This window comes from Rasamsonia byssochlamydoides, assembly GCF_041956645.1.
Source record: "Rasamsonia byssochlamydoides strain NRRL 3658 unplaced genomic scaffold VTN77scaffold_94, whole genome shotgun sequence".
NCBI classification, from domain to species: domain Eukaryota; kingdom Fungi; phylum Ascomycota; class Eurotiomycetes; order Eurotiales; family Trichocomaceae; genus Rasamsonia; species Rasamsonia byssochlamydoides.
The window spans coordinates 11,284-27,600 of NW_027192477.1; the positions used below are offsets into that span (position 1 = coordinate 11,284).

The 16,317-nt window shown below is 51.4% G+C and overlaps 6 protein-coding genes across 6 annotated transcripts; 3 read left to right on the forward strand and 3 right to left on the reverse strand.

The window, feature by feature from the left end:
• Positions 1-1,542: 1,542 nt before the first annotated feature.
• VTN77DRAFT_9755 (uncharacterized protein) lies at positions 1,543-3,198 on the forward strand (the record flags this gene model as incomplete). Its single annotated transcript, XM_069426396.1, has 1 exon — positions 1,543-3,198. One exon carries the CDS (start codon positions 1,543-1,545, stop codon positions 3,196-3,198), a length of 1,656 nt encoding a protein of 551 aa, XP_069273658.1.
• A 214-nt stretch (positions 3,199-3,412) lies between these two features.
• Positions 3,413-5,715, reverse strand: VTN77DRAFT_9756 (uncharacterized protein; the record flags this gene model as incomplete). The annotated part of the gene is made up of 6 exons (XM_069426397.1): positions 3,413-3,698; positions 3,767-4,506; positions 4,567-5,195; positions 5,261-5,346; positions 5,421-5,533; positions 5,608-5,715. 6 exons carry the CDS (start codon positions 5,713-5,715, stop codon positions 3,413-3,415), a joined length of 1,962 nt encoding a protein of 653 aa, XP_069273659.1.
• Positions 5,716-6,021: 306 nt separating this feature from the next.
• On the reverse strand, positions 6,022-6,394 carry VTN77DRAFT_9757 (uncharacterized protein; the record flags this gene model as incomplete). The annotated part of the gene is made up of 2 exons (XM_069426398.1): positions 6,022-6,163; positions 6,279-6,394. 2 exons carry the CDS (start codon positions 6,392-6,394, stop codon positions 6,022-6,024), a joined length of 258 nt encoding a protein of 85 aa, XP_069273660.1.
• Positions 6,395-7,221: 827 nt separating this feature from the next.
• Positions 7,222-11,579, forward strand: VTN77DRAFT_9758 (uncharacterized protein; the record flags this gene model as incomplete). Its single annotated transcript, XM_069426399.1, has 2 exons — positions 7,222-8,970; positions 9,030-11,579. The coding sequence occupies 2 exons, from the start codon at positions 7,222-7,224 to the stop codon at positions 11,577-11,579; spliced, it is 4,299 nt and encodes a 1,432-aa protein (XP_069273661.1).
• A 1,291-nt stretch (positions 11,580-12,870) lies between these two features.
• VTN77DRAFT_9759 (uncharacterized protein) lies at positions 12,871-13,724 on the reverse strand (the record flags this gene model as incomplete). Its single annotated transcript, XM_069426400.1, has 2 exons — positions 12,871-13,401; positions 13,467-13,724. The coding sequence occupies 2 exons, from the start codon at positions 13,722-13,724 to the stop codon at positions 12,871-12,873; spliced, it is 789 nt and encodes a 262-aa protein (XP_069273662.1).
• A 485-nt stretch (positions 13,725-14,209) lies between these two features.
• VTN77DRAFT_9760 (uncharacterized protein) lies at positions 14,210-15,340 on the forward strand (the record flags this gene model as incomplete). The annotated part of the gene is made up of 4 exons (XM_069426402.1): positions 14,210-14,320; positions 14,406-14,499; positions 14,552-14,891; positions 14,962-15,340. The coding sequence occupies 4 exons, from the start codon at positions 14,210-14,212 to the stop codon at positions 15,338-15,340; spliced, it is 924 nt and encodes a 307-aa protein (XP_069273663.1).
• Positions 15,341-16,317: the final 977 nt, after the last annotated feature.

Consider the following 16,317-nt stretch of genomic DNA (forward strand, 5'->3'; position numbering starts at 1 on the left):
TCCTAGGCAGCAGAAACCTCCGACATTCGCAGTATCTTTGTCGTCAACCCGGTGAAGTAAGGATCATATTATATTAAATTATATTCTTGGTTGCATTTCAAGAGTGTAATTGAACTACCTGCACAAAGCTTGCCTGCAGTTTAATTTTCAAGGTTTTCAAGAAATGGTTATGTAAGCGGTCTTTCAGGGGATTTCGAGGAAGAGAGTTTATCTTTCATACTTGTACTCCGTATAATGGCTGTATAGAGTCAGTTTCCTTCCCTATTCATATCGATTTTACTCCAGTTTTTTTTTTTTTTCAATATCTCTCCTCTTACCGTCGACATGACATGCTTCTGGCTTCCCTTCTGCTGCCTACCTTCTACTCCTCCAATACAGAAATGTATATATATCCCACTCATTCGAGATGAGCGAGATGAGTGATAGACGTAGGTTCATTGGGGAGATTATAGAGGGTTTTTAATAAATTCCTAGTCTAGTAGGTTAGAATTGCAAAGTAGGTACTAAAACATAATAAGAGCCGCCTTTTTACTTCAACTATAATAGAGGCGAGACTGCTTCATTTATCTAGTATAGATAATGCTAGGGCTGAGGAGATGGATCAAGTCATTCGCTATGATTGTTGCCAACGGCTCAATGGGGACCTAACTAAGAAGTTAAGGTGTGCTACCGGCTAATCTTATCGAGAGATAGACTTTTGTAGACTTTATTTGATAGTCAGCTCTTTCTTCTATCACTCTCTCCCTCTCTTTTTTTTTTTTGTCTTCTCGCTGTTGTGCCATCCCACCATCATCTTTTCAGGCATTGTCCACTTTACAACCCACGGCCTTCGTCTATTGGCAGCCATATATCTGGTTCGATGGATCAGCCATGACTGCCGCATGGGGATGTGGCTGAGTCGATTGCCTCCGCCAATCACGTCATGGCCCTGCAACCTGCGAGGGCTAGAATCGAGCTTATTCAATAATTCACGGTTTTCGACGATCTCACTGGTCGACCTACTTCCCATTAGAGTTACCAGTGCGAGGATCCACCATTGATGCAGTCAATTTGGACAGTTCATGGTCGTATAGCATAGCCTTACTGCCTAAAGCTCTATTTTTTCATCGTATCTGCACCAAAGGGCCTCGTAGTCTTCCACCAACTATTTACTACTAATCTGGCTGGTCGCGTAGACAGTCGTCAATGCGACAATTATTCGACGTGACAATTATTCGATGGGGCCTTTGCGGACTGAACAGTCTTAATTTAATCTGTTGAATGTCCCACCTGTCTCGTAGCCGGATACGGAAAACTCGAGCTGAGCTCCGATCCGACGACACGAGCGTGGCTTTTGACACTGCGCAGTGGTGGCTCAGTTTGTTAGTTCGCAACGATAGCTGTATTTGGTTGTGTCGACCTGATTGCTCTGTCGCCCCAGCTACATATATAAGTCTACCCATGTCCGATGTTCTCGAGCTGTTTTCTTTCGTCTTCATCCAAGACCTAAAAATACCGTAATATAAATTAGAAATTTTCACCATTCCCTCTTCTGCATCAAACATGGCATTCGCCATTCGCCGTGTCGTCAAGCTCGCCGGCGCAGGAATCGGCCTGGGCCGCGAAGCCTACCTGTACCACAAGGAGAAAAACGAAGCCCGCAAAGCAGCGCAGACGGGCGATAATGGCGTCGCCAGATTGAGCGATTCCATGAGCAGAGCTCACGTCTCCGGCGATGACGACGATATCTACATCCAGCTCCCCGAAGAGGATGCCCGGGATCTCATCGCCAGAGGCCATGCCGTGCCTGTAACAGAGGAGGAACAGAAAGACCTGAGACACATCGACGACGATGATGACGACAACGACGACAATGACTCCATCGAAGATCTTGAGCATGACTGGGAGATGGATGAGGAAGCATCGCAGCCTCCTCCATACGATGAAATCGAACAAGAACAACAGCATCTAGAACAAAGCTCGAGGTCGGTCGCCAAACTCGTTCACAACGTTGTCGCCTCCGCTGCCATTCCAACAGAAAGAAATCCTCTTCCCTTCCCCGTAATCATACCGCAGCGTCGGCCCGGCTCCAAGAGTCGAGGGTTCGTCCGCGCATACGCGCCCGACCTGGCAGCCAGCGGCATCAGCCAGGAGACCTTTATGCTCTTCCTCAACAACTTCGATAAGGCATCGCAGGCCTCACCCATACTACAGGCGCTGTTCGTTTCGGCGGGCATCGTGGGCCTGGTCCCCGGTAGCATTACCATGGCAGTCAGCATTTGCGTTCAGATCGCTGCTGGTACAGCTATTGAGCTGGAGAGTCGGTACAAGGCCAACGTGTACCTCGACCAAGTCAACAAAGAGCTCTTCATGCCCCGCGGTCTCTACGCAATGGTCATGCGATATAAACCAGGGGCGTCAATTGCGGACGGCCAGACGGAGCTGGGAATAGAAGAGGTCAATCTTGAGACGGCCAAGAGCGTCGCTCGCTGGGCACCGGCAACGTCGTCCGACGCAGCACCGGCAGAGCCACCAACTACCGGCATGAAGATCATCAAGCGGATCCGGATCTCTAGCGGTACAACCCAGGGAGAGACCAATATGCCGATGAGATGTGCGCCTCTGATCTTCCCGACTGCTGTCAACGGCGGAGACAAGGTCGATAAACCCCTTGTTCTCGAGAAGAAGACAGCGACAGCGACAGCAACCAAGGATCCCCACGGAGAAGCAAGCACAACAACATCGTCTCAGACTGCAGGAAGTGCGAACCAACGCTCGTTCCAGGACAAAGTCAAGTCGGCGCGATCATTCATCAACGACTACTATGACCGACGCGCGCAGGCGGAGTATCTGGCGAAGAACCCAGACTCGACGCTTGCGATGCTGACAAGTCCGCCGCAGTTTCGATCACGGTACGCGGATCCAACCGACCCGACGAACAACAACCTGTTCAACCTGCTCACGGGCGGTCATGCGCATGCGCGGTCGCTGGAAGAGCGACGACAGGCCCGGAGACAGCGAAGAGATGAGCGGCGACAGGTTCGGGGTTTGCCCCCGAGAGAGAGACGTCATGGCCATGGTCCTGTGGGACTGGTGGTAAAGGGAGTAAAGAAGGTCCTCCAAGAGGATGTCCTGTATCTCATGGTTGTCAATCTGCCCAGTCCAGAGGAGCTGAGGGAGGCGCAAAAGATTCTGCTGGAGAATGGATGGACGAAATAGGAAGAAGATACCTAGCATGGAAGGAGAGTATCGGTCAACTTCCCGAGATATATTCTCGCATGTCTGTATTATAGATAGCCACAGAACAAACAAGCGGCTCCTGCCTTGATCAAAAACGAGTCGAAGATACTGAAGATACACACAGGTCTATTCCTCCCAGGTGTGCGCCAATTCCAGAAAGAAACGCACGCATAAAATCCCAAAGTGCATCTATTCAGCATTCTTGTCTAAGAGCTGCAGCCTCCGCAGCTTGTTCCCGTTCTCTCCGGGCTTTCGCAACGGCACACTTCCCCAGCCGGGTCAACTCGGCGACGAAGTCGTCGACTAGCTTGATGTGCAGGATCTCATTCAGCGTCAGCTGGCGGATTCGGATCCCTTTCACTAGTTCGGGCACCCGATTGAGGAGCTCCAGATCCTCGTCCGCTTGCGGGTCCAGCGGGTTCAAAAGAATATTGCAGAAGATGGTGAGAAGGGCGGACATGGGGTAGAAAAGGATCATCCTGTGGACATGGAACACAGACATGTTAGTGGTTTTCTCGCCATCGGAAAGGTTTTAGCATGGTATTACCAGAAGCAGTCTCCCGTAAGCGTATGTCCTGCCGTCCGCAGGTAGTATAGGGACGATCGACTGGCCTCCACAGACAGCGCCAGACTGGAGCTGACACCCTCCATCTCACCGCTCTGCCCACTGGCCCAGGCTCGGCATCGACCGCTGGCGCGATGGATGGCTGCCACGCAGTGGTGGTACTCCAGTCGCAGGATGATCGACTTCATACTCTTGTCAGTGATGGGCGTCTCGTGGGAAAACGACAGAGTGGGTCGGAATTTGGGCGGAATGGACATGCGCCATTGCTCTAGGTCGTCGTCCAGCTCGCGGATGTCCTTCAGGAGCTGCGCGTCAGACTTGTGCAGCGCTTTTACCGAATACAGGGCATTATATGCCCGCGTTTTAATGATGGACAGTCGCACATCCCCCGGAAACAACGGAACAATCAAATCGTCGTCCGCGATGGGGACGTCATGATGCATATCGGCATACTGCATCTCCACATAGCGTGGGGGCAAAGTCAAGTCGCAATATGCATCGTTGATAGAGGGCGGCTGGCCGGTTCGGAGAGAAATCTCGATGTCGAGGGTGTAGCACAGCCAGAACAGATTCCGAAGATGGCATCGAACCCGCGACGTGGGATCAGTAGGATTTCCTGTATCGGTCATTGTATTGCCGCCCAGCATGAACACGGCCCGGCTGGCAATGGCACTGAGCACAGCGGCTGATTGCAGGTCTCCAGAGAAAAGTTGAAAGAGACACTATCATTGTGAGCAAAGAAAGACTACAAAAATGACAATGTCCAGAGGAAATAGTCTTACAAGCATGATAGCGCTCTGCAGCCCATCAATCGTTGTTTCTTGTACCAGTTGAGGGGTAAAGCACTGCGCTTTCACCGAGCACGCTTCGCTATCAACCAACTGAGTCGCTCCGTCCAGATTAAAGAGCGAGGCCACCGCAAGAAAAGCGTATACGCATGATTTGGCACTGGCCGAACCAACCGACATGGGAGCCTGCCGCGGTTCATAGGCCAGCCTCAACGTCTCCTGGAAGAGGATGGGGTCAATAAAGGGAAAGACCAGGCGAAAGATGGAGGAACGGTATGTCGATAGATATTCCTCAACGATTTTTCTATCTGGCAGCTGCACGGAGCCCTGGAGTCGATGGAACTCGGCCGGAATAGAGGCCGTATAGAAACGATGCTGGTTCTGCCAGGGCGGGCCAAAGGCGCACAGTTTCTCAAAAGTCGCCCTCTCTCCGGTCCGGGATTGCACCCATTTCTGGCCCTCGGAGGAGAACAGGGGGATGCCATTATGCGAGCTGATCTCGCCGAGGTTGTAGCCGGCAAAGTGCAGTTTTCCGAAGCAGGGCCCAAAGGGATGCTGCTTGATCACCGGGGGAGATACTTGAGCAGCTGCTATAGTATGCTGATGGGTTGGAGGTCTGGTACCTAACATGACGGTAAACGTGACAATCAGGAGAGTTGTTCTGTACATGGATGACTAATTTACGAACCTGCCTCAGGAGTTAGATTACTGGTCAAGAGCTTCTCGATTCGTTCAATGCGTTCTGCCAGATGCATCTCCGCCCGATGCTGCCTACTGGTTCAGATCATTAGCATTCAAGTGACGACGACCAGAAAGTCAGAGAAGAGGAGACTCTATAGTATACTCACTTTGTCCCGCCATTCTTCTTCTTTCGATTCCCTCCAACGACTCGATTGAAGGTACAGGGCAGGTCATGATGCTTGCACCAGTTGCATTGGGGGACCGCCGCGTCACATTGTATCTGGACGGCGAACCATGGAACGTCAGGAACGTTGATGTTTTCCCTTGCATTCTAGAAAACGCATTTAGCCGTACCTTTTTCTTATAGCACGAATCGCATGCCCTAGCGATACGTTTCCGTTTCCGCGGCTGCCCTTGCGGCTCGTCTTCGGATCGCGGGGTGGATGTTGGAGTCGCGTACATGCTGAACGCGTGCACGTGCCTAATCAGCTCAAACAGGCATTCAGTCCGTTCGCATCATATCTAATAATTCTAATAATTATGAACTCCTGAAATTTTGGAAAGAAGGCAGTCGGATACTTGAACCAGTTCGAATTATCAGTAATGCCAGGTGCGCACGGATGACTAAGCGGATGTTGGTCCTTCCGCTTATGTCATCCGGTTCGGCCAATCAAACTGTCGATCCGAAGGACAGACCAAAAGATGGACAATTTGCTCTCATCGGCATCTCGCGCTATGTCAGTGGATCAAGCTAGTGTTTTGTCTGGATCAATCAGGCGTCTCTATCCTCCCTTCGGATGTCGTAGTCGGAACATAGGACTTCCCGAGGCCGAGACCAAGCCCCAGAACGTGCTCCACTTGGATCTCCAGATAAACTGCAGCCTTAACGTTATCAGATCCACCAGAACGCCTAGATCCGCCGAGTCAGCAGAACAAGGCCTCCAAATGAGATTTTTTGAAGGAAAAGTACTCCGTATACTCCGTACTCCGTCACAAAGGAGGAGAAGAAGAATTGGAACAATTACCCACTTACGAATACCCCTGTTAATTGTCTTAGTGTCTCCGTAGAGACATGCTGCTCGCCAACCCTTCCGGAGAAGCGGAGGCACCTTTCGCGGACGTGGATGATGCACTCGGACATTTATGTACCAGTCAGTGTAAGGAGTATGGTAACGGTTCTCTTGCTGTCGATTTGTTTATAAGCAAGGAGCAGCCCAGCAACATCAAGACAAAAAGAAGCTCCGATTGTGCAGAAGTTGGTCAGGTCCGTAACCCCCTGATCCAGACCAAACTTAGTATTCTAAACGATTCCGATGTTGTTTCATAAATTTAGCGAGCAGCTGATCTCTGTCATCTGGTAGAAACCGTTACCAGCGATCTGCCAAGCTGAGCCGGAAGTATCGACAGAATCTAGTCATCTTGCGCAATCTCAGATTAGACAACTATATCGCAAGTCTAGAACAATGGACTCGGCCTATCAATAACGATGTCGATATCAATGTCATTGATCGGGACCATTCCGTCCTTAATAAGCGGAATCGGACAGTCGGCTCAACGATCCTCCCGAAGATCTACGGCCGAGAACGCCTTCCGGGGACTCATACACAGCCTCACAGCATCATTCTGGAATCCGGCCGTTCAGCGCATTGTTTACTTCGACAGGGTCCACATGGAAGCTTATCTGCAAGGGCATAACGACCCACGCCCAATTGTTATGTCAGTATGTGCTGTACAATTCTCCTGGTATCTTCCGATATCAGTCTGGTCCCGAATCGATGGCACGTCCAGCAGTCAGGCCGTCAGCTAGCTGACGAACCTACTCTGGTTGATCCACTCGTATTGGAACTGTCTCAAGGGTCCGTGGAACTCCGACTTCATCCGGAATGTCCGCCTCGTACGTAAAATAAGAATGAACGACCTTTCCAGAGTCGAAAGGTCCTCGAGATACCCAACCCTCGCTGCGCTGCCATGGAGGAACAAGAGAAACAGGTCAGCATGGCCCTCGACATGCTAGAGAGCAGATCAGGCACAGATACGGGGGCCACCCTGTCTATTGCAAGCAGCCAACCCTCCAAGGAGGAATATGAAGACGGCAAAAAAGACAATGAGAAACACTGGTACTTGAAGCCCAAAGTTGAAGAAATCCACGCCCGCAATGTCCAGTCCGGTTTCAAGCCACGAGAGCTAGGCGTGACATGGAAGAACCTCAACGTTGAGGTCATCAGCGCCGATGCAGCCATCAACGAGAACGTCATCTCGCAATTCAACATCCCGAGACTGGTCAAGGAAGCGCACCGCAAACCACCACTGAAGAAGATCCTCAGCAACAACCATGGCTGCGTCAAGCCCGGGGAGATGCTCCTCGTCCTGGGCAGGCCCGGCTCTGGATGCACGACGCTCCTCAACATACTCGCCAACCGTCGTCGAGAATACGCCTCCGTCACCGGAGATGTCTGGTATGGCTCCATGACGGCCGCCGAGGCCTCCCAGCATCGAGGTCAGATCGTCATGAACACCGAAGAAGAGCTGTTCTTTCCTACCTTGACGGTCGGCCAGACCATGGACTTTGCAACTCGTCTCAAGATTCCCTTCTGCCTCCCCCAGGGTGTGAAATCGAGCGAGGAATTGCGGGCTGAGACCAGGGACTTCCTCCTCCAGTCGATGGGAATCGAACATACTTATGATACAAAAGTCGGAAACGAGTTCGTGCGCGGAGTGTCCGGAGGCGAGCGGAAACGAGTATCGATCATCGAGTGCCTAGCCACGAGAGGGTCAGTCTTCTGCTGGGACAACAGCACGCGCGGGCTGGACGCCAGCACCGCTCTGGAGTACACCAAGGCCATCAGGGCCATGACGGACGTGCTCGGGTTGGCATCCATCGTGACGCTGTACCAGGCCGGCAACGGAATCTACGAACTGTTCGATAAGGTCCTCGTGCTCGATGGAGGCAAGCAGATCTACTACGGCCCGATGAAGGAGGCCCGGCCTTTCATGGAGAACCTGGGCTTTGTCTGCCGCGACGGGGCCAACGTGGCTGACTTCCTGACGGGCGTGACGGTGCCAACAGAGCGGCTGATCCGACCAGGCTACGAACGCAGCTTTCCGCGGAATGCAGACATGGTGTTGACCGCATATGAGAAATCTCCAATCTTTGCCCAGATGGTGGCCGAGTACGAGTATCCAATGACCGACGTCGCTAAGGAACGGACAGAAGCGTTCAAAGAATCCGTTTCACAGGAGAAGCATCGCCAGCTGCAGTCGACAAGTCCACTGACGGCGAGCTTTGCAACCCAGGTCAAGGCATGCATCATCCGACAGTATCAGATCATCTGGGGCGCCAAGGAGACCTTCTTGATCAAGCAGATCTCAACCCTTGCGCAGGCCTTGATAGCAGGCTCGCTCTTCTACAACGCTCCGGACAACTCCGGGGGTTTGTTTGTCAAGTCCGGTGCTCTGTTCTTTTCGTTGCTGTATAATAGCTTGTTGTCTATGAGTGAAGTGACCGATTCGTTCACTGGTCGACCGATCCTGATCAAGCACAAGTCCTTTGCGTTCTACCACCCCGCAGCCTTTTGCATTGCGCAGATCACGGCCGATATCCCTGTCATCATCTTCCAGGTTAGCATCTTTTCGGTGGTGCTGTATTTCATGGTGGGCTTGACGGCCACTGCCAGCGCTTTCTTCACCTATTGGATCCTCCTGATCGCAACCACCATGGTGAGTCAAGACTCTCAAAGGAAGCTCTAGGCAGGTACTAGATCTGACAACTCGTCTAGTGTATGACTGCCCTGTTTCGCGCCGTAGGAGCCGCTTTTCAGACGTTCGATGGCGCCTCCAAGATGTCTGGTCTTTTTATCACAGCTACAGTCATGTACACGGGTTACATGATCAGAAAGCCGCAAATGCACCCGTGGTTTGGCTGGATCTACTGGATCAACCCACTGGCATACGCGTTTGAGGCCCTTCTCTCCAATGAGTTTCACGACAAGATCATTCCCTGTGTCGGGCAAAATCTAATCCCCAACGGCCCCGGCTATTCGGACCCTGCCTTCCAGTCCTGTGCGGGCGTGGGCGGTGCTATCCAAGGCGAGGTGTCTCTGACAGGAGATCAATATCTCCAGTCGCTGTCTTACAGCCACGCCCATCTCTGGCGGAACTTTGGTATCGTCTGGGCATGGTGGGCCTTGTTCGTCACCATCACGGTTATCGCAACCAGCCGCTGGCGCTCGTCGTCGGAGAACGGTCCATCTCTGCTGATTCCTTGCGAAAAGGTGAAGCAAGTTCGAGCCATCCAAGCGGCTGATGAAGAGTCCCAGGCTCAAGAAAAGCACAGTCCGGCCGGCAGCTCTGCCAACACCATCTCGGGAGATGGGACCAACGACACGAATAAAGCCGACATCGAGGGCAATCTGATTCGCAACACTTCCGTCTTCACCTGGAAGAATCTGACATACACGGTCAAGACGCCATCCGGTGACCGGGTCCTCCTCGACAATGTGCACGGATGGGTCAAGCCAGGCATGCTGGGCGCGCTGATGGGCTCTTCCGGGGCCGGCAAAACCACGCTCTTGGACGTGTTGGCGCAACGCAAGACCGAAGGCACCATTCGAGGCTCTATCATGGTGGATGGACGTCCCTTGCCTGTCTCTTTTCAGCGATCTGCCGGGTATTGTGAACAACTGGATGTCCACGAGCCTTACGCCACAGTCCGCGAGGCCCTGGAATTCTCTGCTTTGCTCCGCCAGCCCCGTGACATCCCCCGCGAAGAGAAGCTGAAATATGTTGATACCATCATCGACCTCCTGGAACTGCACGACATCGCCGACACCCTCATCGGGCGGGTGGGCGCTGGCCTGTCGGTGGAACAGAGGAAGCGCGTCACGATCGGAGTGGAATTGGTCTCGAAGCCCAGCATCCTTATCTTCTTGGACGAACCGACGTCCGGTCTGGATGGGCAGTCGGCGTTTAACACCGTGCGATTCCTGAGAAAACTCGCTGATGTCGGCCAGGCGGTATTGGTCACCATCCATCAGCCTTCAGCGCAACTGTTTGCTCAGTTCGACACACTGCTACTGCTCGCCAAGGGCGGCAAGACGGTGTACTTTGGGGACATCGGAGACAACGCGCAGACGATCCGGGAATACTTTGCGAGATATGGCGCGCCGTGTCCCCCAGATGCCAATCCTGCAGAGCATATGATCGACGTCGTGTCAGGGCACCTGTCGCAGGGTCGAGACTGGAACCAGATCTGGCTGGAATCCCCTGAACATGCGAAGATGATAAAAGAGCTGGATCAGATCATCGAGGAGGCTGCTGCCAAACCACCGGCAACGCACGACGATGGACACGAATTCGCGATGCCCCTGTGGGAGCAGATCAAGATCGTGACGCATCGGATGAACGTCTCCCTCTTCCGCAACACCGACTACATTAATAACAAGTTCGTCCTGCACATCATTACGGCTCTGTTCAACGGCTTCTCGTTCTGGATGATCGGGGATACCGTAGCAGATCTCCAGCTGCGGCTATTCACCATTTTCAACTTCATTTTCGTGGCTCCTGGCGTCATCGCCCAGCTGCAACCGCTCTTCATCGACCGACGGGACATCTACGAGACCCGCGAGAAGAAATCCAAGATGTACTCATGGAAAGCCTTCGTCACGGCGCTGATCGTGTCCGAGATACCGTATCTTTGCATCTGCGCCGCGCTGTACTTTGTCTGCTGGTACTACACAGTCGGGTTCCCCAGCGACTCGAACCGGGCGGGCGCGACGTTCTTCGTGATGCTGATGTACGAGTTCATGTACACGGGCATCGGCCAGTTCATCGCAGCGTATGCACCGAATGCCGTCTTTGCAGCGATGGCCAACCCGTTCTTCATCGGCATGTTAGTGTCCTTCTGTGGTGTGTTGGTGCCGTATGCACAAATTCAAGCATTCTGGCGGTACTGGATGTACTATTTGAACCCATTCAACTACCTGATCGGCAGTCTGCTCGTGTTCGACGTCTGGGGCAGCGAGATCAACTGCGCAGAATCCGAGCTTGCCATCTTCAACCCGCCCAATGGTTTGACCTGTGGACAGTACCTGGCTGAGTATATGCAGGGTGCTGGATCGGGCTCAAACCTACTCAATCCGGATGCCACATCGGGCTGTCGAGTGTGCGAATACCGGTCAGGAAGTGATTATCTGGCCACAGTCAACTTGCTGGACTATTACTATGGCTGGAGGGATGCTGGCATAGTCGTGATTTTTGTCATTTCGTCCTATGCCTTGGTGTATGTGCTGATGAAGTTGCGCACCAAGGCGTCCAAGAAAGCGGAGTAGAGCACATATCATCGTTCCCATAACTGGTTGTTTGATAGACCTGCGTCGCAAAGATCTTCTTGAATTTTTCTTCGTATTCCGCTTTTGTGCGTTCATTGTTTCAGTGTTTAAATCCTTCGCTTTCGACCCTCGATACATACGTTGTTCTCCTTTTCCCTTCTTCTCTCTTTTGTTCCAACGAAGAAAGATAGATAAATAGATCATAACAGATAGGGATATGGGTTTTTAGATTCCATTCCTGCATTTCCCTTATTTATAAACGATACAATTGGTGATAAAAAGGAACTAGAGTAGATTAAGTGATGCGAGTAATCAAATGCAAAGGTAAGAATTGTGAATTATCAGCACTGCCTACAACTACTTATTGAGTCATAAAGGAAATCGTGTCGCATATGCCGTGGCGTTGCGGAGAAGACTGAAATGGACAAAGTCAGCATGGTGATTGGCGGAAAAATGTCCGTATGAAATAATCAACTTGAAGCCAGAGAAATGGAAATCAGATAGTAGATGCACAGAATAATCAAAATGCACCGTAGTGCTTTCATATGGGGTTGAAACATATTGATAAGGCATCAATCATCATAAGACTGGGGACTAGGAGGGCGACAAAAATCACGTACTTAGCTTGTCAATTCACACGGCAATTGAATCAGTACCATTAATTACCCGTATCTCAACAGGAGGTGAAAGCACATTCCAAGCTCGACGAGCCTCCTTCAAATCTGACCATCGCCATGTAAACAAACTCGTTGCCGCCCTCGAGTCAGAGGAACGGATGCATCACCTAAGCTGACTGGCATTTTCTGATTCTGAAGTGAAACAGCTCACATTTGAGCGATGGCATTGCCTTCCTTCCATCAGGACGGGATGCAAAGCATCGTAGTGTAGTTGCGAAGGGAGGATGACGGAAATTTTCCATGTGTGGTTTTAAGCGCGGCACGGCTAGCGTGACACGTGACGAGTCTCGGAAAATCATTATCTCCGAGGCAAAGCTCTGGGATTACGATCATGTCCAGTGCTCGTGGCATGACCTCAACCGTTTAGCCGTGTCGAATGCTCTTTCAAGCTGAGACAATAAGCAGTAGTAAGAGAGGATAATGGTCTGCCAAAGGAGGACTGGTGCTGTGTAGAGACACAGCATAGTAACACGGCGTTGGAACGGTTTCTGAGCGCAGTCCTATCCTGACGAGCTCGATCATGGGAAACCGCAGTCTTGCGTAGCAATCAGCTCGGTGGAAAGATTTGTCTAAGCTGCAAAAGTAATAGAACCCGCGTAGAAATGGTGAATAGATCACCGTGGTCGATCCTCATCCTCATTCACAAGAGCCCAGAGCTGGCGAGCTTCTTCCACGGTCTTGTCGTCAACCTCTACATTCTTCGTTGCGTCTGTGGCAGCCGATTGCGACGCAGCGAGCACGTCCATGCCATCGGTTTTCAGTTGTTGCAGAAGCTGCTCGATGCGGTCTTTCAGGCGGTCCATCTCCCGTATCTCCTCCCTCGTGCGATCCAGCTGCTCTTCCATCATCAGAATCAATGATTCGCGCGCCTGGTGCGGCCGGTAGAGATTCAGTAAGTGATGGGCATTGATGAAGAGGTTGCGCAAGTCCTCCAGCTTGGGTTCGAATTGCTCCGGCGCCACCGATAGGATCCCCACAAATTCGAGGAAATTGAGCAGGAGGGACTTGCTGATCTTCAGGAGGTAGTATGCGTGATTCAGCGGCGGCGACGATGGGGCTTCGTCTTTTCCGGCATCGGTGGCCGGTGGAGAGGGGTAGAGCTGTTCTATGCCTTGCTCCTTCAAGGAGGGGAGAGTGGTGGAGATCTATGGATAACTCGTATTAGCAACCCAGAAAATATCCTAAGATAACATAGACGAGGCCAGCTTACACTTTGCGTCTCCCCAAACACGCTGTAGGAGCCCGACTTGGGCGCTTCGGGAGGGATGAGATAGCCGAGTTCAGGAGGGACCTTCAAGGCCTGCAATTCGGCGGGCGACCATTTCTTCTTGCGGTACTCTTCCTTGGACTTTGAGCTCTCTTTCTTGATCTGCTCGAGTTTCTCGATATTCTCGGGCGTGAAGTGCTTCCAGAAGGGCGGAGGAGGGGGAAAGGCGGCGGTAAGAGCTCGAGGAGCTCCTTCAGCCATGGCGAGACCGAACACCACGCAAGATGAGCAAAGAAAAGAAGGCTTTGCGCGGTGTAGGAAGGCTCGTTATCTCTTTCGCTGGTATGTGTTGGGAAAGGGTCTGTCTGGAGTGCATGTAAAGAGTAAGGGGATCAACTGAAGTACGCAGTAGTGAGGAGAGAATTCAGCCCTGAAGTTAGCGACAGTCACCTCCGCAGCTCGGGAGCCTCCAAGTCTCCGACACCACCATTCACTTGGGTATATTCATTTATTCTGACTCGACAACACACCATTCCATTTCATTGTTTATTGTTGCTAGTATTGGCGCTCTTTATTCTTGTTGCTACTTTACAGTTTTAGTTCTGCCAGGGCTTTCGGCTACAGACGCTCCCGCCATGTGTTACGGTCCTTCGTCATCACTGTGAATGTATCTCCAGTCCTACCATCGTGTTGTTGACATAGAAGATCCTATGTCATATGATGTCTCCTTTGTCCGACCAAACAAGATGCCTCTTTCTACTCAACCAGGTGCCTTAGGAGCACTAGCTCGGTTCTGGCGCCGCACGTATGCACCCGATTATGTTGCCTTAGGCGTGGTAGCTGCAGGCTGGGTCATGGTCAGTCGAACAAGATTCTTCCTTGCATATTGAGAGCATGAGAGTAAGTCATGGGCCGGGTGCTGACGATAGACCGAGGACACAGATTCAACTATTCGTTCACCCATTCCATCGCATGTTCTACCTCGACAATGTTGCCCTGCAGTACCCATTTGCCCAGGTGGAGAGGGTGCCTGTGTGTACGCGCGTTCCCTTCCTCCTGCTAATCGAATAATTGCTGACGTTCTCAAGTGTGGTCGGTCATCTATGCTGGAATCATTCCCCTGATCCTCCTCACCCTCTGGGGGATCTTCCTCCGTCCAGAGGCGCATAAATTTCATGTCACTATCCTGGGCTTGCTGGTCTCGCTGGCCCTCAGCTCCTTTATAACCGATCTTATCAAGAACGCCGTGGGGCGACCCCGCCCCGATTTCATCGACCGCTGCAAGCCCAGTCGAGGAACAGCAGATCACAAGCTGGTGACGTTCGCGATCTGTACCCAGACGAACCAACATATTCTTGATGAAGGGTGGAGGAGCTTTCCCAGTGGACACAGTAGTTTCGCCTTCGGAGGACTGGGCTACTTGGCGCTGTGAGTGTCGGACCGTTTACACCGTCCTGAAATCTACTTCTGCTAATACCTTACTTTTCTGGCTCAACAGGTTCTTTGCTGGTCAAATGCATGTGTTTCGCCCCCGAGCGGACCTGGCGCGGTGCCTGCTGGTATTAGCGCCTCTTCTTGGGGCGTTGATGATCGCCATCTCCCGTTGTGAGGATTATCGCCACGACGTGTGGGATGTGACCTGCGGAGGACTGCTGGGCATTACAGTTGCCTATTTGTCGTACCGGAGATACTACCCGCCATTGCGGTCGGTGCGATGCCATGTACCCTATGACAAAAGCGACATACCACTGGCCGACGGCTTCAGCAAGCTGGCCGATGACGAGGAGCGGCAGGAATCTCGAAGTCGTCGGACGAGTCCACAGTGGGAGAGCCCTGAAGAGACGTTTCAGCTGGAAGAGTCGGATCAAACGCGATGAAAAAGTAAATATCACAGGAGCCATTCGCCTTTGTCTGGCCTTTATTTTGTAGAGTTATTGACGCTTTCCATGCTAGTGGAAATTGAATATGATTGCTACTGTAAACTTGTAGGCAATATCTCTCCAAAACCACGAATCCTAAGCCTGCCACTAATTCCCATAAGCCAGGGACACAGACAGCTTTTCAACGTCGTGTAGCGATTTGTCAAGCGAAGCAGATCTTATAGTTCACACGAGAGCAATTCCCTACTCAAAGTTGCATAAGATGACTGGAAATTCGCGAGATCCGAGTATCTCCCGCACACAGGTCAACCGTCGTGATCAACAAACATCAATGAATAGATTGCCCCTCCAGAGAACACCAGGAGTGAGATTCAAACCTGTAAAGAGTGTTTTGAGAGATACGTAAGCCCCTTATTGTTAAATGGGAATATCAGCGTTGAAAGGAGCATTGAAACGCGTCTAGCAATCTCGGACATGCTTCGATATAAAGCAAGTAGAAGATGAGATTATGAGATTACACGGAAGTATTAGCAGAAACTGACGTGTTTCCAGATTAGTTACTTAGGTAGGTTAGATGCTCAGCTGTTCTCGTTGTCTTGTCGCAGCACCCACACCGGATCTACAGTATTAGAGATCTGCTGTACGGAGTACTGATTGAATTAATTATATAAATTGCTGTACTTCAAGATTCCTGCCATCACAGAATCTTAGTTGGGGACTAAAATCAATGATTTTTGCAAAATGATCCGGAAAGGAAGATTCTGTGGGCAAATATTTCCCGTTCTCGAATAAATGTCATGAAGCTTACATTATCGTCTACTTGGGACGCAAATATTTCTATAAAAGAGCAATGACATCCACGTTCAATGGGATCCCTATGGACAACAGGTATGCAACAACTTCAGTATGGTCATTCTTGATGGCGTCGAAAAGTGTTACTTGAAAAACAAGTCAACATCTCCTCGTACCGAAGC